General features: G+C 46.6%; 1 protein-coding gene across 1 annotated transcript in view; it reads right to left on the reverse strand.

Annotated features, from left to right (window-relative positions):
• Positions 1 to 25,965, reverse strand: part of LOC139764926 (uncharacterized) — a 90,309-nt gene extending 64,344 nt beyond the window's left edge. Inside the window, exons 1-3 of the mRNA XM_071692005.1 lie at positions 25,743 to 25,965; positions 8,390 to 8,534; positions 1,371 to 1,559 (exon numbers count right to left, since the gene is read on the reverse strand). Coding sequence (XP_071548106.1) covers positions 1,371 to 1,559; positions 8,390 to 8,534; positions 25,743 to 25,801 — 393 coding nt within the window. The 5' untranslated portion in view covers positions 25,802 to 25,965. The remainder of the gene's footprint in view (positions 1 to 1,370; positions 1,560 to 8,389; positions 8,535 to 25,742) is intronic.
• Between the last annotated feature and the right edge of the window lie 564 nt (positions 25,966 to 26,529).

Raw genomic sequence — 26,529 nt, forward strand, 5'->3', positions numbered from 1 at the left:
TGGCTTCAAGAGACCCTAGGAAAGCAAAATTTTTGTGCTTGAAATAACAAGGATAGGAAGCCAATTATCTTGATGTAGGCAAAACAAGTGGGACTACCTAGCTTAGGGCTACCTAAGCTGGGACTCCCTAGCTTTAGACTTCCTAGCCTTGTGGTACCTAGCCTGAGGGTACATAGCCTGGGACTAATTAGACTACAACTACCTAGCCTGGGACTACCTAGCTTGGGCTACCTAGCCTTTGGCTAAATATCCTGAGGCTATATAACCTGGAGGCACATAACCGAGAGCTACTTGTTCTAAGGCTACCTCGTCTGGAACTACATAGCCTTTGGCTTCCTAGCCTAGACTACAAGTCCTGGGATAACTAGCCTGGGACTACTTAGCCTGGGACTACTTAGCCTGGGACCACTTAGCCTGGGACCACTTAGCCTGGGACTACCTAGCATGTGGCTACCTAGCCTTGGACTACTTAGCCTGGTACTACCTATCGTGGGGCTACCTAACCTTAGGCTACCTGGGCTAGGACTACCCAGCCTGTGACTACCTAGACTAGGGCTATCTTAACTGGGGCTACCTTGCCTAGGGCTGGCTACCCTGGCAGTACCTAGCCTAGAACTGCCCTTGCTAATGAGTACCTTATCCTAGTACTACCTTAGCCTAAGGCTACCCCTCCCCTTTGGACTACCCTAGGATTACCCTACCCTAGGATTACCCTACCCTAGGATTACCCTACCCTAGGATTACCATACCCTAGGACTACCCTAGCTTGGGGCTACCGACCTTAAGCCTCTGGTAGGAACTGGGTTGTACTACCTTACCCTAGGATTACCCTATACTAGGACTACCTTATATTAGGGCTACCATATACTAGGACTACCCTACGCTAGAAACACCCTACCCCAGGGCTACCCTACCCCAGGACCACCCTACCCCAGGACCACCCTACCCTAGGAATGCCCTACCCTAGGACTCCCTTACCTTAGGACTGCCCTACCCTAGGACTACCTTACCCTAAGGCTGCCCCATCGCAGGACCAGCCTACTGTAAGACTGCTTCACCTTAGAACTACCCCACCCTAGGACTACCCTTCCTCAGGTCTGTCCTACCCTAGGACCACCTTACCCTAGGACTACCCTCCCTTAGGTCTGTCCTACCCTAGGACCACCCTACCCTAGGACTGCCCTACCCTAGGACTACCCTTCCTCAGGTCTGTCCTACCCTAGTACTACCCTACCCTAGTACTATCCTACCCTAGGACCACCCTACCCCAGGACCACCCTACCCTAGTACTACCTTACCCTAGAGCCGTGCACCTTACCCTAGGACCACCCTACCCTAGTACTACCTTACCCTAGAGCCGTGCACCTTACCCTAGGCCTGTGGTAGGAGTTGTGTTGTACAGTAGGAGGTTCCTCCCTGGGTAACCTCGAGGTCATGTTGTCAAGTTTCTGTTCGATCTGGACGAGGGAACTGAGGACGCCTCGACCTGCGAACTCCCTGATGATGGGCGCCTCGGGCGAGTTCATCTGCTTCTTGACCCAGTTGACTGTAGAGTCGACCTGTAGGTGGGAAGGATGGGAGAGATGACTGTAGAGTCGACCTGTAGGTGGGAAGGATGGGAGAGATGACTGTAGAGTCGACCTGTAGGTGGGAAGGATGGGAGAGATGACTGTAGAGTCGACCTGTAGGTGGGAAGGATGGGAGAGATGACTGTAGAGTCGACCTGTAGGTGGGAAGGATGGGAAATTCCATCTGTTTTGGAGAAGTCAATGGTAATGATGAGGTCTCTAACCTTATTGTTTTTAATGATGGGGTCTCTAGCCTTATTGTTGGTAATGATGAGGTCTCTAACCTTATTGTTTTTAATGATGGGGTCTCTAGCCTTATTGTTGGTAATGATGAGGTCTCTAACCTTATTGTTTTTAATGATGAGGTCTCTAACCTTATTGTTTTTAATGAGGAGGTCTCTAACCTTATTGTTTTTAATGATGGGGTCTCTAGCCTTATTGTTGGTAATGATGAGGTCTCTAACCTTATTGTTTTTAATGATGGGGTCTCTAGCCTTATTGTTGGTAATGATGAGGTCTCTAACCTTATTGTTTTTAATGATGAGGTCTCTAACCTTATTGTTTTTAATGATGAGGTCTCTAACCTTATTGTTTTTAATGATGAGGTCTCTAGCCTTATTGTTTTTAATGATGAGGTCTCTAACCTTATTGTTTTTAATGATGAGGTCTCTAACCTTATTGTTGGTAATGATGAGGTCTCTAGCCTTATTGTTGGTAATGATGAGGTCTCTAACCTTATTGTTTTTAATGATGGGGTCTCTAACCTTATTGTTTTTAATGATGGGGTCTCTAGCCTTATTGTTGGTAATGATGAGGTCTCTAACCTTATTGTTTTTAATGATGAGGTCTCTAACCTTATTGTTTTTAATGATGGGGTCTCTAGCCTTATTGTTGGTAATGATGAGGTCTCTAGCCTTATTGTTGGTAATGATGAGGTCTCTAACCTTATTGTTTTTAATGATGGGGTCTCTAACCTTATTGATGGTAATGATGAGGTCTCTAACCTTATTCTCTTTAATGATGGGGTCTCTAACCTTATTGTTGGTAATGATGAGGTCTCTAGCCTTATTGTTGGTAATGAGGAGGTCTCTAACCTTATTGTTTTTAATGATGAGGTCTCTAACCTTATTGTTGGTAATGATGAGGTCTCTAACCTTGTTTTTAATGATGGGGTCTCTAACCTTATTGTTGGTAATGATGAGGTCTCTAGCCTTATTGTTGGCAATGATGAGGTCTCTAGTCTTATTGTTGGTAATGATGAGGTCTCTAGCCTTATTGTTGGTAAAGATGAGGTCTCTACCCTTATTGTTGGTAATGATGAGGTCTCTAGCCTTATTGTTGGTAATGATGAGGTCTCTAGACTTATTGTTTTTAATGATGGGGTCTCTAACCTTATTGTTGATAATAATGAGGTCTCTAGCCTTATTGTTGGCAATGATGTCTCTAACCTTATTGTTGGTAATGATGAGATCTCTAGCCTTATTGTTGGTAATGATGAGGTCTCTAACCTTATTGTTGGTAATGATGTGGTCTCTAGCCTTATTGTTGGTAATGATGAGGTCTCTAGCCTTATTGTTGGTAATGATGAGTTCTCTAACCTTATTGTTGGTAATGATGAGGTCTCTAACCTTATTGTTGGTAATGATGAGGTCTCTAGCCTTATTGTTGGTAATGATGAGGTCTCTAGCCTTATTGTTGGTAATGATGAGGTCTCTAGCCTTATTGTTGGTAATGATGAGGTCTCTAGCCTTATTGTTGGTAATGATGAGGTCTCTAGCCTTATTGTTGGTAATGATGAGGTCTCTAGCCTTATTGTTGGTAATGATGAGGTCTCTAACCTTATTGTTTTTAATGATGGGGTCTCTAACCTTATTGTTGATAATAATGAGGTCTCTAGCCTTATTGTTGGCAATGATGTCTCTAGCCTTATTGTTGGTAATGATGAGATCTCTAGCCTTATTGTTGGTAATGATGAGGTCTCTAGCCTTATTGTTGGTAATGATGAGGTCTCTAACCTTATTGTTGGTAATGATGAGGTCTCTAGCCTTATTGTTGGTAATGATGAGGTCTCTAGCCTTATTGTTGGTAATGATGAAGTCTCTAGCCTTATTGTTGATAATAATGAGGTCTCTAACCTTATTGTTGGTAATGATGAGGTCTCTAACCTGATTGTTGATAATAATGAGGTCTCTAACCTTATTGTTGGTAATGATGAGGTCTCTAGCCATATTGTTGGTAATGATGAGGTCTCTAACCTTATTGTTGGTAATGATGAGGTCTCTAGCCTTATTGTTGGTAATGATGAGGTCTCTAACCTTATTGTTGGTAATGATGAGGTCTCTAGCCTTATTGTTGGTAATGATGAGGCCTCTAACCTTATTGTTGGTAATGATGAGGGTCTCTAGCCTTTTTGTTGGTAATCATGAGGTCTCTAGCTTATTGTTGGTAATCGATGAAGTCTCTAGCCTTATTGTTGGTAATGATGAGGTCTCTAGCCTTATTGTTGGTAATGATGAGGTCTCTAGCCTTATTGTTGGTAATGATGAGGTCTCTAGCCTTATTGTTGGTAATGATGAGGTCTCTAACCTTATTGTTGGTAATGATGAGGTCTCTAGCCTTATTGTTGATAATGATGAGGTCTCTAACCTTATTGTTGGTAATGATGAGGTCTCTAGCCTTATTGTTGGTAATGATGAGGTCTCTAGCCTTATTGTTGGTAATGATGAGGTCTCTAGCCTTATTGTTGGCAATGATGAGGTCTTTAGCCTTATTGTTGGCAATGATGAGGTCTCTAGCCTTATTGTTGGTAATGATGAGGTCTCTAACCTTATTGTTGGCAATGATGGGGTCTCTAGCCTTATTGTTGGTAATGATGAGGTCTCTAGCCTTACTGTTGGTAATGATGAGGTCTCTAGCCTTATTGTTGGTAATGATGAGGTCTCTAGCCTTATTGTTGGTAATGATGAGGTCTCTAGCCTTATTGTTGGTAATGATGAGGTCTCTAGCCTTATTGTTGGTAATGACGTGGTCTCTAGCCTTATTGTTGGTAATGATGAGGTCTCTAGCCTTATTGTTGGTAATGATGAGGTCTCTAGCCTTATTGTTGGTAATGATGAGGTCTCTAGCCTTATTGTTGGTAATGATGAGGTCTCTAACCTTATTGTTGGTAATGATGAGGTCTCTAGCCTTATTGTTGGTAATGATGAGGTCTGTAGCCTTATTGTTGGTAATGATGAGGTCTCTAGCCTTATTGTTGGTAATGATGAGGTCTGTAGCCTTATTGTTGGTAATGATGAGGTCTCTAGCCTTATTGTTGGTAATGATGAGGTCTGTAGCCTTATTGTTGGTAATGATGAGGTCTCTAACCTTATTGTTGGTAATGATGAGGTCTCTAGCCTTATTGTTGGTAATGATGAGGTCTGTAGCCTTATTGTTGGTAATCATGAGGTCTCTAACCTTATTGTTGGTAATGATGAGGTCTGTAGCCTTATTGTTGGTAATGATGAGGTCTCTAACCTTATTGTTGGTAATGATGAGGTCTCTAGCCTTATTGTTGGTAATGATGAGGTCTCTAGCCTTATTGTTGGTAATGATGAGGTCTCTAGCCTTATTGTTGGTAATGATGAGGTCTCTAGCCTTATTGTTGGTAATGATGAGGTCTCTAGCCTTATTGTTGGTAATGATGAGGTCTCTAACCTTATTGTTGGTAATGATGAGGTCTCTAGCCTTGTTTTTAATGATGGGGTCTCTAACCTTATTGTTGGTAATGATGAGGTCTCTAGCCTTATTGTTGGCAATGATGAGGTCTCTAGCCTTATTATTGGTAATGATGAGGTCTCTAGCCTTATTGTTGGTAATGATGAGGTCTGTAGCCTTATTGTTGGTAATCATGAGGTCTCTAACCTTATTGTTGGTAATGATGAGGTTTCTAGCCTTATTGTTGGTAATGATGAGGTCTCTAGCCTTATTGTTGGTAATGATGAGGTCTCTAACCTTATTGTTGGTAATGATGAGGTCTCTAGCCTTATTGTTGGTAATGATGGGGTCTCTAGCTTCATTGTTGGTAATGATGAGTTCTCTAACCTTATTGTTGGTAATGATGAGGTCTCTAGCCTTATTGTTGGTAATGATGAGGTCTCTAGCCTTATTGTTGGTAATGATGAGGTCTCTAGCCTTATTGTTGGTAATGATGAGGTCTCTAGCCTTATTGTTGGTAATGATGAGGTCTCTAGCCTTATTGTTGGTAATGATGAGGTCTCTAACCTTATTGTTGGTAATGATGGGGTCTCTAGCTTCACTGTTGGTAATGATGAGTTCTCTAACCTTATTGTTGGTAATGATGAGGTCTCTAGCCTTATTGTTGGTAATGATGAGGTCTCTAACCTTATTGTTGGTAATGATGAGGTCTCTAACCTTATTGTTGGTAATGATGAGGTCTCTAACCTTATTGTTGGTAATGATGAGGTCTCTAGCCTTATTGTTGGTAATGATGAGGTCTCTAACCTTATTGTTGGTAATGATGGGGTCTCTAGCTTCATTGTTGGTAATGATGAGTTCTCTAACCTTATTGTTGGTAATGATGAGGTCTCTAGCCTTATTGTTGGTAATGATGAGGTCTCTAGCCTTATTGTTGGTAATGATGAGGTCTCTAACCTTATTGTTGGTAATGATGAGGTCTCTAGCCTTATTGTTGGTAATGATGAGGTCTCTAGCCTTATTGTTGGTAATGATGAGGTCTCTAGCCTTATTGTTGGTAATGATGAGGTCTCTAGCCTTATTGTTGGTAATGATGAGGTCTCTAGCCTAATTGTTGGTGATGATGAGGTCTCTAGCCTTATTGTTGGTAATGATGAGGTCTCTAACCTTATTGTTGGTAATGATGAGGTCTCTAACCTTATTGTTCGTAATGATGAGGTCTCTAGCCTTATTGTTCGTAATGATGAGGTCTCTAGCCTTATTGTTGGTAATGATGAGGTCTCTAGCCTTATTGTTGGTAATGATGAGGTCTCTAGCCTAATTGTTGGTAATGATGAGGTCTCTAGCCTCTCTACTATTCTTGTTTTCTTATCTCTAGAGTTACTGGTTACCACCTCCACCACTTACCTCCTCCACTAGTTATTATCACCAACACTCACCTCCTCCACCAGTTAAGACCTCCAACACTCATCCCCTCTACCCGTTAACATCTCAAACACTCACCATCACCATTCCTGACACCTGCTCCACCCCAACACTTACCTTCTCCACCACAAAGACTCACCTGCTCCACCACCAAGACTCACCTGCTCCACCACCAAGACTCACCTCCTCCACCACCAAGACTCACCTGCTCCACCACCAAGACTCACCTGCTCCACCACCAAGACTCACCTCCTCCACCACCAAGACTCACCTGCTCCACCACCAAGACTCACCTGCTCCACCACCAAGACTCACCTCCTCCACCACCAAGACTCACCTCCTCCACCACCAAGACTCACCTGCTCCACCACCAAGACTCACCTGCTCCACCACCAAGACTCACCTGCTCCACCACCAAGACTCACCTGCTCCACCTCCAAGACTCACCTGCTCCACCACCAAGACTCACCTGCTCCACCACCAAGATTCACCTGCTCCACCACCAAGACTCACCTCCTCCACCACCAAGACTCACCTGCTCCACCTCCAAGACTCACCTGCTCCACCACCAAGACTCACCTGCTCCACCACCAAGACTCACCTCCTCCACCACCAAGACTCACCTCCTCCACCACCAAGACTCACCTGCTCCACCTCCAAGACTCACCTGCTCCACCACCAAGACTCACCTGCTCTACCACCAAGACTCACCTGCTCCACCTCCAAGACTCACCTGCTCCACCACCAAGACACACCTGCTCCACCACCAAGACTCACCTGCTCCACCACCAAGACTCACCTCCTCCACCACCAAGACTCACCTGCTCCACCTCCAAGACTCACCTGCTCCACCACCAAGACTCACCTGCTCCACCACCAAGACTCACCTCCTCCACCACCAAGACTCACCTCCTCCACCACCAAGACTCACCTGCTCCACCTCCAAGACTCACCTGCTCCACCACCAAGACTCACCTGCTCCACCACCAAGACTCACCTCCTCCACCACCAAGACTCACCTCCTCCACCACCAAGACTCACCTGCTCCACCTCCAAGACACACCTGCTCCACCACCAAGACTCACCTGCTCTACCACCAAGACTCACCTGCTCCACCTCCAAGACTCACCTGCTCCACCACCAAGACACACCTGCTCCACCACCAAGACTCACCTGCTCCACCACCAAGACTCACCTCCTCCACCACCAAGACTCACCTGCTCCACCACCAAGACACACCTGCTCCACCACCAAGACTCACCTGCTCCACCACCAAGACTCACCTCCTCCACCACCAAGACTCACCTGCTCCACCTCCAAGACTCACCTGCTCCACCACCAAGACTCACCTGCTCCACCACCAAGACTCACCTCCTCCACCACCAAGACTCACCTCCTCCACCACCAAGACTCACCTCCTCCACCACCAAGACTCACCTCCTCCACCACCAAGACTCACCTGCTCCACCTCCAAGACTCACCTGCTCCACCACCAAGACTCACCTGCTCCACCACCAAGACTCACCTCCTCCACCACCAAGACTCACCTCCTCCACCACCAAGACTCACCTGCTCCACCTCCAAGACTCACCTGCTCCACCACCAAGACTCACCTGCTCCACCACCAAGACTCACCTCCTCCACCTCCAAGACACACCTCCTCCACCCGCTTCGACACCTGCTCCACCTCCAAGACTCACCTCCTCCACCCGCTCGGACACCTGCTCCACCTTAAACTCGAGTCGTGTCATGGCGTTGATCTTCTTGTCCAGAGCGGTCAACTTGTGGTTCAGGGCGTCCACTGCGTTCAGACGGATCTCCCACGTCTCTTGTTTCTCGTGGCACCTGTGGGGAGGTCACCAGGGGTCAGGGGCACAGGTCACTAGGGGTCAGGGGGAAGGGTCACTAGGGGTTAGGAGGAGGGGTCACTAGGGGTCAGGAGGAGGGGCCACTAGGGGTCAGGGGGAGGGGTCACTAGAGGTCAGGAGGAGGGGTCACTAGGGGTCAGGAGGAGGGGTCACTAGGGGTAAGGAGGAGGGGGTCACTAGGGGTCAGGGGGAGGGGTCACTAGGGGTCAGGAGGAGGGGGTTACTAGGGGTCAGGAGGAGGGGGTCACTAGGGGTCAGGAGGAGGGGTCACTAAGGGTTAGGAGGAGGGGTCACTAGGGGTCAGGAGGAGGGATCACTAGGGGTCAGGAGGAGGGGTCACTAGGGGTCAGGAGGAGGGGTCACAAGGGGTCAGGGGCAGGGGTCACTAGGGGTCAGGGGGAAGGGGTCACTAGGGGTCAGGGGGAGGGGTCACAAGGGGTCAGGGGCAGGGGTCACTAGGGGTCAGGGGGAAGGGGTCACTAGGGGTCAGGGGCAGGGGTCACTAGGGGTCAGGAGGAGGGGTCACTAGGGGTCAGGGGGAAGGGTCACTAGGGCTCAGGAGGAGGGGTCACAAGGGGTCAGGGGCAGGGGTCACTAGGGGTCAGGAGGAGGGGTCACTAGGGATCAGGGGGAAGGGTCACTAGGGGTCAGGAGGAGGGGTCACAAGGGGTCAGGGGCAGGGGTCACTAGGGGTCAGGAGGAGGGGTCACTAGGGGTCAGGAGGAGGGGTCACTAGGGGTCAGGGGCAGGGGTCACTAGGGGTCAGGAGGAGGGGTCACTAGGGGTCAAGGAGACGGGTCACTAGGGGTCAGGGGGAGGGGTCACTAGGGGTCAGGGGGAGAGGTCACTAGGGGTCAGGGGGAGGGGTCACTAGGGGTCAGGGGGAGGGGTCACTAGGGGTCAGGAGGAGGGGTCACTAGGGGTCAGGGGGAGAGGTCACTAGGGGTCAGGGGGAGGGGTCACTAGGGGTCAGGGGGAGGGGTCACTAGGGGTCAGGGGGAGGGGTAACTAGGGGTCAGGAGGAGGGGTCACTAGGGGTCAGGAGGAGGGGTCACTAGGGGTCAGGAGGAGGGGTCACTAGGGGTCAGGGGGAGGGGTCACTAGGGGTCAGGAGGAGGGGTCACTAGGGGTCAGGAGGAGGGGTCACTAGGGGTCAGGAGGAGGGGTCACTAGGGGTTAGGAGGAGGGGTCACTAGGGGTCAAGGAGACGGGTCACTAGGGGTCAGGGGGAGGGGTCACTAGGGGTCAGGGGGAGGGGTCACTAGGGGTCAGGAGGAGGGGTCACTAGGGGTCAGGGGCAGGGGTCACTAGGGGTCAGGAGGAGGGGTCATTAGGGGTCAGGAGGAGGGGTCACTAGGGGTCAGCGGCAGGGGTCACTAGGGGTCAGGGGGAGAGGTCACTAGGGGTCAGGAGGAGGGGTCACTAGGGGTCAGGAGGAGGGGTCACTAGGGGTCAGGGGGAGGGGTCACTAGGGGTCAGGAGGAGGGGTCACTAGGGGTCAGGAGGAGGGGTCACGGGCAGGGATCGCTAGGGGTCAGGGGCAGGGGTCACTAGGGGTCAGGGGGAGAGGTCACTAGGGGTCAGGAGGAGGGGTCACTAGGGGTCAGGGGGAGAGGTCTCTAGGGGTCAGGGGGAGGGGTCATTAGGGGTCAGGAGGAGGGGTCACTAGGGGTCAGGAGGAGGGGTCACTAGGGGTCAGGGGCAGGGGTCAGTAGGGGTCAGGGGGAGGGGTCACTAGGGGTCAGGAGGAGGGGTCACTAGGGGTCAGGGGCAGGGATCGCTAGGGGTCAGGGGCAGGGGTCACTAGGGGTCAGGGGGAAGGGTCACTAGGGGTCAGGAGGAGGGGTCACTAGGGGTTAGGAGGAGGGGTCACTAGGGGTCAGGAGGAGGGGTCACTAGGGGGCAGGGGAGGGGTCACTAGGGGTCAGGGGAAGAGGTCACAAGGGGTTCAAGAGTAGGGGTCACCATGTTTGAGGATGATGGGGGGGGGGGGGAAATTAGACATGAGGTTGAGGATCACAATATTTGAAGATGACGGGTCACCATGCGTGAGGATGAGGGTCACTATAATTGAGAATGAGGGGGGTCACTATACGTGAGGATAAGAGGTCACTATACATGATGATGAGGGGTCACCGTATTTGAGGATGGTCATTATGCTTGAGGATGAGGGGTCACCATACGTGAGGATGAAGGGGTCACCTTACGTGAGGATGAAGGGGTCACCATGCGTAAGGATGAAGGGGTCACCATACGGGAGGATGAAGGGGTCACCATACGTGAGCATGAAGGGGTCACCGTACGGGAGGATGAAGGGGTCACCATACGTGAGGATGAAGGGGTCACCATACGTGAGGATGAAGGGGTCACCACACGTGAGGATGAAGGCGTCACCATACGGGAGGATGAAGGGGTCACCATACGTGAGGATAAGTGGTCACCATATGTGAGGATGAAGGGGTCACCATACGTGAGGATGAAGGGTCACCATACGTGAGGATGAAGGGGTCACCGTACGGGAGGATGAAGGGGTCACCATACGTGAGGATGAAGGGGTCACCATACGAGAGGATGAAGGGGTCACCATACGTGAGGATGAAGGGGTCACCATACGGGAGGATGAAGGGGTCACCATACGTGAGGATGAAGGGGTCACCATACGGGAGGATGAAGGGGTCACCATACGTGAGGATGAAGGGGTCACCATACGGGAGGATGAAGCTGTCACCATACGTGAGGATGAAGGGGTCACCATACGTGAGGATGAAGGGGTCACCATACGTGAGGATGAAGGGGTCACCATACGTGAGGTTGAAGGGGTCACCATACGGGAGGATGAAGGGGGTCACCATACGTGAGGATGAAGGGGTCACCATACGGGAGGATGAAGGGGTCACCATACGTGAGGATGAAGGCGTCACCATACGGGAGGATGAAGGGGTCACCATACGTGAGGATGAAGGGGTCACCGTACGGGAGGATGAAGGGGTCACCATACGTGAGGATGAAGGGGTCACCATACGAGAGGATGAAGGGGTCACCATACGTGAGGATGAAGGGGTCACCATACGGGAGGATGAAGGGGTCACCATACGTGAGGATGAAGGGGTCACCATACGGGAGGATGAAGGGGTCACCATACGTGAGGATGAAGGGGTCACCATACGAGAGGATGAAGGGGTCACCATACGTGAGGATGAAGGGGTCACCATACGGGAGGATGAAGGGGTCACCATACGTGAGGATGAAGGGGTCACCATACATGAGGATAAGTGATCACCATATGTGAGGATGAAGGGTCACCATACGTGAGGATGAAGGGGTCACCATACGGGAGGATAAAGGGGTCACCATACGTGAGGATGAAGGGGTCACCATACGTGAGGATGAAGGGTCACCATATTTGAGAGATGACAGGGTCACCATACGTGAGGATGAGGGTCACCATACGTGAGGATGAAGGGGTCACCATATGAGGATGAAGGGGTCACATACGTGAGGATGAGGGGTCACCATACGTGAGGATGAGGGGGTCATCATACGTGAGGATGAGGGGTCACCATACTGAGGATAGGGGTCACCATACTTGAGGATGAAGGGGTCACAATACGTGAAGATGAGGGGTCACCATACGTGAGGATGAGGGGTCACCATACATGAGATAAGGATCACCATAGTGAGGATGAGGGGGTCACCATACTTGAGGATGAGGGTCACCATATGGAGGATGAAGGGGTCACCATACTTGAGATGAGGGTCACCATACGTGAGGATAAGTGTCACCATATGTTGAGGATGAGGGGTCACCATACATGAGGATGAGATGGTCACTATACTTGAGGGGGAGGAGTCACTATACTTGAGGATGAGGGGTCACCATACTTGAAGATGAGGAGGGGTCACCATACATAAGGATGAGGGTTCACTATACTTGAGTATGTGGACGTGACTATACATGAGGATGAAGGGTCACTATACTTGGTGATGAGGTGAGTCACCATACATGAGAATAAGGAGTCATCATACATGGATTAGTGGTTACCATACGTGAGGATGGGGGGCCACTATACTTGAAGATGAAGGGGTCATCATACGTAAGAATGAGAGGTCACTATACATGAAGATGATGTCACTATACATGAGGATGAGGAGTCACCATACTTGAGGGTGTGAGGTCACCATACACAAGGATGAGGGGTCATCATATGTGTGGATGAGAGTCACCATACTTGAGGATGAGGGGTTACCATACATGAGAATAAAGGGGTCATCATACGTAAGGATTAGGGTCACTAAACATGAGGATGAGGGGTCACTATACATAAGTATGAAGGGTCACCATACTTGAGGATGAGGCGTCACCATCTTTGAGGATGAAGGGGTCATCACTCGTGAGGATGAGAGGATCACTAAACATGAGGAAAAGGGGAGTCACCATACGTGAAGATGAGTTGTCACTATACAGGAGGATGAGGGGTCACTATACGTAAGGATGAGTGTGTCACCATACTTGAGGATGATGGGTCACCATACGTGAGAATGAAGGGGTCATCATACGTAAGGATGAGGTACACTATACTTGAGGATGAGGGGTCACTATACTTGAGGATGGGATCACTATACATGAGGATAAGAGGTCACCATATGTGAGGATTAGTCACCATACGTGATGATGAGGGTAGTCACCATACTTGAGGATGAGGTGGGATCACCATACGTGAGGATGAGGGGGTCGACCTACTTGAGGATTAGGGGGTCACCATTCGAGAGGATGAAAGGGTCATCATACGTAAAGATGAGGGGTCACTATACATGAGGATGAGGGCTCATTTTACGTGAGGATAATCGGGTCATCATGCTTGAGGATGAGGGGTCGCTGTACTTGAGGATGAGGGGTCACCATACTTGGAGAGGAAGGTCACCATACTCGAGGATTAGGAGTCACCATATTCGAGGATTAGGGGTCACCATTCGTTTGGATGAAGGGTCATCATACATGAGGATGAGGGGGGTCACTATACATGAGGATGTGGGTTCTCACTATATGAGGGTAAGAGGGTCACTACATGAGGATGAGGGGTCACCATACGTGAGGATGAAAGGTCACCATAATTGGAGATGGGGTCACCATACGTGAGGATAAATGCTCATCATACTTGAGGATGAGGGAATCCCCATACATGAGGATGAGGCGCCATTATACATGAGGGTGAGAGGGGGTCACCATACTTGAGGATGAGGGGTCATTAAACGTGAGGATGAGGGGGCTCACCATAAATGAGGATCAGGGCTCACTGCACATGAGAATGAACAGTCACCATACTTTAGGATGAGGAGAGTCACCATACGTGAGGATGAAGGGTCACCATACATGTGGATGAGTCACCATACGTGAAGGTGAGGGGGATCACCATACGTGAGGATGAAGGGTCACGATACTTGAGGATAAGGGGTCACCATACGTGAGGGTGAAGGGAGCATCATACGTGAGGATGAGGGGTCACTATACATGAGGATGAGAGGTCATTATTAACGAGAATCAGGGGTCACCATATTTGAGGATGAGGGGTCACCATATATGAGGATGAAAGGTCACCATACGTGAGGATAAGGGGCCACAATACTTGAGGATGGGGCCAACATAACGTGAGTATAAAAGGGGTCATCATACATAAGGATGAAGGGTCACCATATATGAGGATGATGGGTCACCATACGTGAGTATGAGTAGATCATACGTAAGGATGAGGGGTCAATATACATGAGACTGAAGGGTCACTATCCATAAGGAATAGGGGTCACCATACTTGAGGAAGAGAGGTCACCATACATGAGGATGAAGGGTCACCATACATGAGGATGTAGCGGTCATCCTACGTAAGAATGAGTGGTCTCTATACATGCGCATGACGGATCACTATACATGAGTATGGGGTCACCATGCAAGAGGTTGAGGTGACACCATACGTAAGGATGAGGATCACTATACATGAGGATGATGGGTCACCATACATAAGGATGAGGGTTCACCATACGTGAGGATGAGGGGTCACTATACTTGAGGATTGGGGTCACCATATTTGAGGAATGTTCACCATACGTGAGGATGTCACCCTATATGAGGATGAGTAGTGTCACTATACATGAGGATGAGGAGGTCATCATACTTGAGGATGAGGGGTCACAATACTTGAGGAATTATGTCACCATTCGTGAGGATGAGGGGGTCACCATACATGAAGATGAAAGGGTCACCAAACTTGAGGATGAGGGGGTTCACTATACATGTGGATGAGGGATCGCTACACGTGAGAATGAGTGGTCACTATACATGAGGATGAAGGGTCACCATACATAAGGATGAGGGTCACTATACATGAAGATAATGGGTCACCATAATTGAGGATGATGGGTCACCATAATTGAGGATGATAGGTCACCATACATAAGGATGAGGGGTCACCGTACGTGAAAATGAGGGTTCACTATACTTGAGGATTGGGGTCACCATACTTGAGGATGAATGTTCACCATACATGAGGATGTCACCTTATATGAAGATGAGTAGTGTCACTATAAATGAGGATAAGCAGCCACCATACTTGAGGATGAGGGTGATCACAATACTTGAGGAATAGTGTCACCATTCATGAGGATGAGGAGGGTCACCATAAATGACGATGAGGGGTCACTATACATGAGGATGAGGGGTCACTATACATGAGGATGGGGAGTCACTATGCATGAGGATGAGGGGTCACTATGCATGAGGATGGGGAGTCACTATACATGAGGATGAGGGGTCACTATGCATGAGGATGGGGAGTCACTATACATGAGGATGAGGGGTCACTATGCATGAGGATGGGGAGTCACTATACATGAGGATGAGGGGTCACTATGCATGAGGATGGGGAGTCACTATACATGAGGATGAGGGGTCACTATGCATGAGGATGGGGAGTCACTATACATGAGGATGAGGGGTCACTATGCATGAGGATGGGGAGTCACTATACATGAGGATGAGGGGTCACTATGCATGAGGATGGGGAGTCACTATACATGAGGATGAGGGGTCACTATGCATGAGGATGGGGAGTCACTATACATGAGGATGAGGGGTCACTATGCATGAGGATGGAGAGTCATCATGCATGATGATCAGGCGTCACCATACGTGAGGATAAGGGGTTATACGTGAAGATTAGTGGTCACTATACATGAGGATGTGAGATCACCAGAACTGAGGATGAGGGGTTACCATACTTGAGGATTAGGGGTCACCATTCGTGTGGATAAGGGGGTTGCCATACATGGGGATGAGGGGTCACTATACATTAGGATTAGGGGTCATCATACGTGAGGGTAAGAGGGTCACTACATGAGGATGAGGGGTCACTATACATGAGGATGAGGGGTCACTATACATGAGGATTAAGGGTCACTATTCATGAGGATGAGAGGTCACCATACATGAGGATGATGGGTCACCATACTTGAGGATGAGGGTAACTATTTATGAGGTTAAGTGGATCGCCATACGTGAAGATGAGGGGACACCATACATGAGGATGAGGAGTCACCATGCGTGAGGATGAGGAGTAACCATACATGAGGATGAGGGGTTACTATACATGAGGATGAGGGGTTACTGTACATGAGGATGATGGGTCACCATACGTGAGGATGAGGGGTAACTATACTCTAGGTTGAGTGGATCACCATAAGTGAGGATGAGGGCGTCACTATACATGAGGATGAGGGGTTACTATACATGAAGATGAGGGGTTACTGTACATGAGGATGATGGGTCACCATACGTGAGGATGAGGGGTAACTATACTCTAGGTTGAGTGGATCACCATAAGTGAGGATGAGGGCGTCACTATACATGAGGATGAGGGGTCACCATACTTGAGGATAAGGGGTCACCATACGTAAGGATGAGTCAGTCACTATACGTGGGAATGAGGGGTTAACCATACATGAGGATGAGGGGTAAGCATACATGAGGATGAGGGGTCACTATATATGAGGATGAGGGGTTACCATACATAAGGATGAGGGGGTCATTATACATGAGGATGAGGTTCTCCATACTTGAGGATGAGGGGGTCGCCATACTTGAGGATGAGGGGGTCGCCATACTTGAGGATGAGGGGGTCGCCATACTTGAGGATGAGGGATCCATGTACGCGATGATGAGGGGTCACCATATGTAGGGATGAGGGAGGTCACTATGCATGAGGATGAGCGGTCATCATACTTAAGGATTAGGGATCACCATACTTGAGAATGAGTCACTACATGTGAGGATAAGGGGTCACTATACATGAGGATGAGGGGTCATTATATGAGAAGATGGGGGGTCAATATATATAAGGATGAGGGGTCACTATACATGAGGATAAGGGTGTCACCCCACGTGGGGAGAGGGGTCACTATACATGAGGATGAGGGTCACCATACGTGAGGATAAGGGGGTCATCATAGTGAGGATGAGGGGGACCACCATACGTGAGGATATGTCACCATACTTGAGAATGAGGGATCGATCACCATACGTGAATATGAGGGTGTCACCATAATTGGGGATGAGGGGGTCGCCATTCTTGACCATGAGGAGTGAGGATGAGGGGTTCATCCAGGCCCCACATACCTTTCCATAGTTCACTCCGGACGCTTCGTATGTCCTGCTTTAATCCACACATAGCACGTCGACCCCTGTATATCACATTGTTCCAATTCATTCTATCCCATGCACGCATCTCAACCTCCTGTATGTTCAGGCCCTGAACACAGAATATTTTTCACTCCATTCTTCCATTTCTAGTTTGGTCAAACATTTCATTTCCAGCACATCCACCATCCTCCACACATACTCATCTATACAGCCCATGAATAGAATCCATACAAAATTGTTCTGATTACTATATCTTCATCTTGGCCCTCCCAGATAACGACTTCTCTTTCCACACGTTCCTCGATGCTCCCAGAACCTTCACCCCCTCGTTCACCCTATGCCCCATTTCAGTTTCCATGATTCCATTCGCTGCCAAGTCCACTCCCACATATCTAAAACATTTCACTTCCTCCAAATTTTATCCATTTGGATTCCCACCCCAACTGACTTATTGCTCAACCCTGCTGAGCAATAACCTTCTAGCAGCTTGCCTCCCACACCATATATTCTTAATACTTTCCACATAGCATCTCTATCAACTCTATCATATGCCTTCTCCAGATCCATAAATGCTACATACAAATCCATTTGCTTATCTAAGTATTTCTCACATACATTCTTCAAACACCTGATCCACACATCCTCTACCACTTCTGAAACCACACTGCTCTTCCCCAATCTGATGCTCTGTACATGCCTTCACCCTCTCAATCAATACCCTCCCATATAATTTACCAGGAATACTCAACAAACTTATACCTCTGTAATTTGAACACCTACCTTTATCCCCTTTGCCTTTGTACAATGGCACTATGCATGCGTTCCGCCAATTCTCAGGCACTTCACCATGATCCAAACATACAGTGAATATCCTTACCAACCAGTCAACAACACAGTCACCCCTTGTCTTAGTAAATTCAACTGCAATGCCATCCAATCCCGCTGCCCTGTCGGATTTCATCTTCCGCAAGGCTTTCACCACCTCATCTCTCTTCACCAAACCACTTTTTCCGACTCTGTACTTCGCACACCACCCTGACCAAAACATCCTAAATTTGCCACTTTATCATCAAACACATTCAACACTCCTTCAAAATACTCGCTCTATCTCCTCATTTATCACTACCTGTTATCACCTCTCCTTTTGCTCTCATTTCACCGAGGTTCCCATTTGTTCTCTAGCCTTTCGCACATTATCTACCACCTTCCAAAACATTTTCTTATTCTCCCTAAATTTCAATGATACTCTCTCACCCCAACTCTCATTTGCCCTCTTTTTCAGCCCCTGCACCTTCCTCTTGATCTCATGCTGCTTTCTTTTATACATTTCCCAATCATTTGCACTCCCTTCCTTGTAAGTTCTGCACAAATGCCTCTCCTTTCTTATTCACTAACAATTTTACTTCTTCCCACCACTCACTACTCTTTCTATTCTGCCCACCTCCCAATTTTCGCATGCCACTTGCATCTCTTGCACATGCTATCACTGCTTCACTAAATATATCCCATTCCTCACCCACTCCCCTCAACTCATTTCCTCTCACCTTTTACCATTCAGCTCTCAATCTCTCCTGGTACTTCCTCACACAAGTCTCCTTCCCAAACTCTTACTCTCACCACTCTCTTTCTCCCGATATTGTTTCCTTTTTTTCGAAAACTTCTACAAATCTTCATCTTCGCCTCCACAAGATAGTGAGCAGACATCCCACCAGCTGTCCCTCTCAGCCCATTCAAATCAAAAGTATCTCTTTTTCACGCCTATCGATTAATACGGTATCTAATATTGCCATTTGACCATCTCTCCTTCTCACATACGTATACGTATGTATATCTCTCTTTTTAAACCAGGTATTCCCAATCACAAGTCCTTTTTAGCACATAAATCTACAAGCTCTTCACCATTTCCATTTACAACACTGAACACCCCATGTACACCAATTATGACCTCAACTGCCACATTGTTCACCTTCGCATTCAAATCACCCATCACTATAACCCGGTCTCCTGCATCAAAGCTGCACCAAGATGAGGAATTAGGAGAGATAGGTATTATATTTACCAAATCATCCTCCCTAACCCTCTCACTTTGCATACCACCTCGACCAAAACACCCCTATATCTGCCACTCTATCATCAAACACAATCAACAAACCTTCAAAACATTCACTCCATCTCCTTCTCACATCACCACTAATTGTTATCACCTCCCCATTAGCCCCCTTCACTGATGTTCCCATTTGTTTCCTTGTCTTACGCACTATATTTACCTCCTTCCAAAACATCTTTTTATTCTTCCTAAAATTAAATGATACTCACTCACCCCAACTCTCATTTACCATCTTTTTCGCCTCTTGCACCTTTCTCTTGACCTCCTGCCTCTTTCTTTTATACATCTCCCACTCATTTGTACCATTTCCCTGCAAAAATCGTCCAAATGCCTCTCTCTTCTCGTTCACTAATAATCTTACTTCTCCATCCCACCACTCACTACCCTTTTTAATCAACCCACCTCCCACGCTTCTCATGCCACAAACATCTTTTGCGCAGGCCATCACTGCTTCCCTAAATACATCCCATTCCTCCCCTCACGTCCTTTGTTCTCACCTTTTTCCATTTTGTACTCAGTCTCTCCTGGTACTTCCTCACAAGTCTCCTTCCCAAGCTCACTTACTCTCACCATTCTCTTTACCCCAACATTCTTCTTTTCTGAAAACCTCTAAAAATCTTCACCTTCGCCTCCACAAGATAATGATCAGACATCCCTCCAGTTGCACCTCTCAGCACATTAACATCCAAAAGTAAACAGAGAAGAGGTGGTAAAAGCTTTGCGGAAGATGAAAGCCGGCAAGGCAGCGGGTTTGGATGGTATTGCAGTGAAATTTATGATAAAAGGGGATGACTGTATTGTTGACTGGTTGGTAAGGTTATTTAATGTATGTATGAGTCATGGTGAGGTGCCTGAGGATTGGCGGAATGCTTGCATAGTGCCATTGTACAAAGGCAAAGGGGATAAGAGTGAGTGCTCAAATTACAGAGGTATAAGTTTGTTGAGTATTCCTGGTAAATTATATGGGAGGGTATTGATTGAGAGGGTGAAGGCATGTACAGAGCATCAGATTGGGGAAGAGCATTGTGGTTTCAGAAGTGGTAGAGGATGTGTGGATCAGGTGTTTGCTTTGAAGAATGTGTGTGAGAAATACTTAGAAAAGCAAATGGATTTATATGTAGCATTTATGGATCTGAAGAAGGCATATGATAGAACTGATAGAGATGCTCTGTGGAAGGTATTAAGAATATATGGTGTGGGAGGAAAGTTGTTAGAAGCAGTGAAAAGTTTTTATCAAGGATGCAAGGCATGTGTACGTGTAGGAAGAGAGGAAAGTGATTGGTTCTCAATGAATGTTGGTTTGCGGCAGGGGTGCGTGATGTCTCCATGGTTGTTCAATTTGTTTATGGATGGGGTTGTTAGGGAGGTGAATGCAAGAGTTTTGGAAAGAGGGGCAAGTATGCAGTCTGTTGTGGATGAGAGCTTGGGAAGTGAGTCAGTTGTTGTTCGCTGATGATGCAGCGCTGGTGGCTGATTCGTGTAAGAAACTGCAGAAGCTGGTGACTGAGTTTGGTAAAGTGTGTGAAAGAAGAAAGCTTAGAGTAAATGTGAATAAGAGCAAGGTTATTAGGTGCAGTAGGGTTGAGGGACAAGTCAATTGGGAGGTAAGTTTGAATGGGGAAAAACTGGAGGAAGTGAAGTGTTTTAGATATCTGGGAGTGGATCTGGCAGCGGATGGAACCATGGAAGCGGAAGAGAGTCATAGGGTGGGGGAAGGGGAGAAAGTTCTGGGAGCGTTGAAAAATGTGTGAAAGTCGAGAACGTTATCTTGGAAAGCAAAAATGGGTATGTTTGAAGGAATAGTGGTTCCAACAATGTTATATGGATGCGAGGCGTGGGCTATAGATAGAGTTATGCGGACGAGTGTGGATGTGCTGGAAATGAGATGTTTGAGGACAATATGTGGTGTGAGGTGGTTTGATCGAGTAAGTAATGTAAGGGTAAGAGAGATGTGAGGTAATAAAAAGAGTGTAGTTGAGAGAGCAGAAGAGGGTGTTTTGAAATGGTTTGGTCACATGGAGAGAATGAGTGAGGAAAGATTGACAAAGAGGATATATGTGTCGGAGGTGGAGGGAACGAGGAGAAGTGGGAGACCAAATTGGAGGTGGAAAGATGGAGTGAAAAAGATTTAGAGTGACCGGGGCCTGAACATGCAGGAGGGTGAAAGGCGTGCAGGGAATAGAGTGAATTGGAGCGATGTGGTATACCGAGGTCGACGTGCTGTCAATGGATTGAAACAGGGCATGTGAAGCGTCTGGGGTAAACCATGGAAAGTTTTGTGGGGCCTGGATGTGGAAAGGGAGCTTTGGTATCGGTGCATTATGCATGACAGCTAGAGAATGAGTGTGAACGAATGTGGCCTTTGTCTTTTCTTAGCGCTATTTCGCGCACATGCGGGGGGAGGGGGATGTCATTTCATGTGTGGCGGGGTGGCGACGGGAATGAATAAGGGTAGACAGTATGAATTATGTACATGTATATATATATATATATATATATATATATATATATATATATATATATATATATATATATATATATATATATATATATATATATATATATATATATATATATATACGTTGAGATGTATAGGTATGTATATGTGCGTGTGTGGACGTGTATGTATATACATGTGCATGTGGGTGAGTTAGGCCATTCTTTCGTCTGTTTCCTTGCGCTACCTCGCTAACGCTGGAGACAGCGACAAAGTATAATAGAAAAATAGATAGGTAATATATATGCGGAAAGGAACCTGGATGCTTTGGCTCTGAGGGAAACGAAGCTCAAGGGTAAAGGGGAAGAGTGGTTTGGGAATGTCTGGGAGTAAAGTCAGAAGTGGTGAGAGGACAAGAGCAAGGGAAGGAGTAACACTACTCCTGAAGCAGGAGATGTGGAAGTATGTGATAGAGTGTAAAAAAGAAAACTCTAGATTGATATGGGTAAAACTGAAAGTAGATGGAGGTGATTATTGGTGCCTATGCACTTGGGCATGAGAAGAAAGGTCATGAGAGGCAAGTGTTTTGGGAGCAGCTGAGTGAGTGTGTTAGTAGTTTTGATGCACGAGACCAGCTTATAGTGATGGGTGATTTGAATGCGAAGGTGAGTAATGTGGCAGTTGAGGGAATAATTGGTATACATGGGGTGTTCAGTGTTGTAAATGGAAATGGTGAAGAGCTTGTAGATTTATGTGCTGAAAAACGACTGGTGATTGGGAATACCTGATTTGAAAAGAGAGATATACATAGATATACGTATGTAAGTAGGAGAGATGGCCAGAGAGCGTTATTGGATTACGTGTTAATTGGCAGGCAAGTGAAAGCGAAACTTTTGGATGTTAATGTACTGAGAGGGGCAGGTGGAGGGATGTCTGATCATTATCTTGTGGAGGCGAAGGTGAAGATTTGTAAAGGTTTTCAGAAAAGAAGAGAGAATGTTGGGGGTGAAGAGAGTGCTGAGAGTAAGTGAGCTTGGAAAGGGGACTTGTGTGAGGAAGTACCAGGAGAGATTGAGTGCAGAATGGAAAAAGGTGAGAGCAAAAGACGTAAGGGGAGTTGGGGAAGAATGGGATGTATTTAGGGAAGCAGTGATGGCTTGCGCAAAAGATGCTTCTGGCATGAGAAACGTGGTAGGTGGGCACATTAGAAAGGGTAGTGAGTGGTGGGATGAAGAAATAAGATTGTAAGTGAAAGAAGAGAGAGGCGTTTGGACGATTTTTGCAGGGAAGTAGTGCAAATGACTGGGAGATGTATAAAAGAACGAGGCAGGAGGTCAAGAGAAAGGTTCAAGAGGTGAAAAAGAGGGCAACTGAGAGTTGGGGTGAGAGAGTATCATTAAATTTCAGGGAGAATAAAAAGATGTTTTGGAAAGAGGTAAGTAAAGTGCGTAAGACAAGAGAACAAATGGGAACATCGGTGAAGGGGGCAAATGGGGAGGTAATAACAAGTAGTGGTGATGTGAGAAGGAGATGGAGTGAGTATTTTGAAGGTTTGTTGAATGTGTTTCATAATAGAGTGGCAGATACAGGGTGTTTTGGTCGGGGTGGTGTGTAAAATGAGAGGGTCAGGGTGAATGATTTGGTAAACAGAGAAGAGGTAGTGAAAGCTTTGCGGAAGATGAAAGCTGTCAAGGCGGCGAATTTGGATGGTATTGCAGTGGAATTTATTAAAAAAGGGGGTGACTGCGTTGTTGACTGGTTGGTAAGGATATTCACTGTATGTATGGTTCATGGTGAAGTGCCTGAGGATTGGCGGAATGCGTGCATAGTGCCATTGTACAAAGGCAAAAGGGATAAAGGTAGGTGTTCAAATTACAGAGGTATAAGTTTGTTGAGTATTCCTGGTAAATTATATGAGAGAGTATTGATTGAGAGGGTGAAGGCATGTACAGAGCATCAGTTTGGGGAAGAGCAGTGTGTTTTCAGAAGTAGTAGAGGATGTGTGGATCAGGTGTTTGCTTTGAAGAATGTATATAAGAAATACTTAGAAAAACAGATGGATTCGTATGGAGCATCTATGGATCTGGAGAAGGCATACGAGAGAGTTGATAGAGATGTTCTGTGGAAGGTATTAAGCGTATATGGTGTGGGAGGTAAGTTGCTAGAGGCATTGAAAAGTTTTGATCGAGGATGTAAGGCGTGTGTACGTGTAAGAAGAGAGGAAAGTGATTGGTTCTCAGTGAATGTCGGTTTGCGGCAGGGGTGCGTGATGTCTCCATGGTTGTTTAATTTGCTTATGGATGGGGTTAATAGGGAGTGAATACAAGAGTTCTGGATAGAGGGGCATGTATGCAGTCTGTTGTGGATGAGAGAGCTTCGGAAGTGAGTCAGTTGTTGTTCGCTGATGATACAGCGCCAGTGGCTGATTCGTGTGAGAAACTGCAGAAGCTGGTGACTGAGTTTGGTAAAGTGTGTTAAAGAAGAAAGTTGATAGTAGATTGAATATGAGCAAGGTTATTAGTTTCAGTAGGGTTGAGGGACAAGTTAATTGGGAGGTAAGTTTGAATGGAGAAAAACTGGAGAAAGTGAAGTGTTTTAGATATCTTGGAGTGGATTTAGCAGCGGATGGAACCATGGAAGAGGAAGTGAGTCACAGGGTGGGGGAAGGGGCGAAAGTTCTGGGAGCGTTGAAGAATGTGTGGAAGGCGAGAACGTTATCTCGGAGAACAAAAGTGGTTAGGTTTGATGGAAAAGTGGTTCCAATAATGTTTTATGGTTGCGAGGCGTGGGCTATAGATAGGGTTGTGCGGAGGACGGTGGATGTGTTGGAAACGAGATGTTTGAGGACAATATGTGGTGTGAGGTGGTTTGATCGAGTAAGTATGAAAGGGTAAGAGAGATGTGTGGTAATAAAAAAATGTGTGGTTGAGAGAGCAGAAGAGGGTGTTTTGAAATGGTTTGGTCACATGGAGAGAATGAGTGAGGAAAGATGACAAAGAGGATATATGTGCCAGAGGTGGAGGGAACGAGGAGAAGTGGAAGAACAAATTGGAGGTGGAAAGATGGAGTGAAATGGATTTTAAGCGATCGGGGCCTGAACATGCAAGAGGGTGAAAGGCGTGCAAGGAATAGAGTGAAATGGAACGATGTAATATACCGGGTTGACGTGCTGTCAATGGATTGAACCAGGGCATGTGAAACGTCTGGGGAAAACCATGGAAAGTTTTGTGGGGCCTGGATGTGGAAAGGGAGCTGTGGTTTCGGTGCATCACACATGACAGCTAGAGACTGAGTGTGAACGAATGTGGCCTTTGTTGTCTTTTCCTAGCGCTACCTCGCGCGCTTGCGGGGGGAGGGGTTGTCATTTCATGTGTGCCGGGGTGGCGATGCGAATGGCTGATGGCAGTATGTATGAATATGTACATATGTATATATGTATATATCTGTGCATGTATATGTATGTATACATTGAAATGTATGGGTACGTATAGGTATGTATATTACTATTACTATTATTATCATTATTATTATCATTATTATTATTATTATTATTATTATCATTATTATTATTATTATTATTATTATTATTATTATTATTATTATTATTATTATTATTATCATTATTACTATTGTTATTATTATTATCATCATTATCATTATTATTACTACTATTATCATTATCATTATTTCAGTCATCACTGTCCCAAGTTCCCAGATGAGGATAGGTATTGAGGATAGATGATGAGGATAGAAGATGTTGAGGATGAAGATGGATAGATGGTGAGGATAGAAGATGTTGAGGATGAAGATGGATAGATGGTGAGGATAGAAGATGTTGAGGATGAAGATGGATAGATGGTGAGGATAGAAGATGTTGAGGATGAAGATGGATAGATGATGAGGATAGAAGATGTTGAGGATGAAGATAGAGAGATGAGGAGGGTGTGTATATCACCTGTTGAGGATGTCCAGTTTGCGTTCCATGGTACGTGACTGGTCAGTCCACACTGTCATGTGGTTCTGGATGTTGTCCCAAGCAGCTGAGCGATCAGCTATGCTCCTCACTGTGGCCTCCAGTGCAGCTAGCTTGGCTGAGGTGGCAGACAGCTCCCTCTCCAACTTGTTGATGTACAGGTTGTTGAAGCGCTCCAGCTGACCTGGGGAAAGAGAGACACACAATTATTATCATCTCTCATCTACTACATCATATAGAATTACCTCAACATCTCTAATTGTATGGTAATCGGTTACCATCATTTCATGCCTCTGTCTCATTAATTAGATTGGACATGTACCATCCCCCTCCCCCCTCCCACCCCTATGGACGAGGTTACCCCAGGTTTAAGGCTGCGCTACAATCAGCAGCAGGGGAGAGGATGGACTGAAAAGTGAGATGTTTTTGACAAGGTTGTGCTCCTTTCCGTCCACTGACTGTGATGGCTTCTCACACACGGTTTAACTAAAAGTGGGCGGAGTCCGGTAACATTTTACGCAAATTATCATTATTATTATCATTGTTGTTATTATTATTATCACTATTATCATTTTTATTATTATCATTATCATTATCATTATTATTATTATTATTATTATTATTATTATCATTATCATTATTATTATTATTATTATTATTATTATTATTATCATTATTATTATTATCATTATTATTATTATTATTATTATCATCATTGATATTACTATTATTATTATCATCATTACTAATAAACTTTAGGGAGAATCAA

The sequence above is a fragment of the Panulirus ornatus genome, chromosome 51 (assembly GCF_036320965.1).
Source record: "Panulirus ornatus isolate Po-2019 chromosome 51, ASM3632096v1, whole genome shotgun sequence".
In the NCBI taxonomy this organism is placed as follows: Eukaryota; Metazoa; Arthropoda; class Malacostraca; order Decapoda; family Palinuridae; genus Panulirus; species Panulirus ornatus.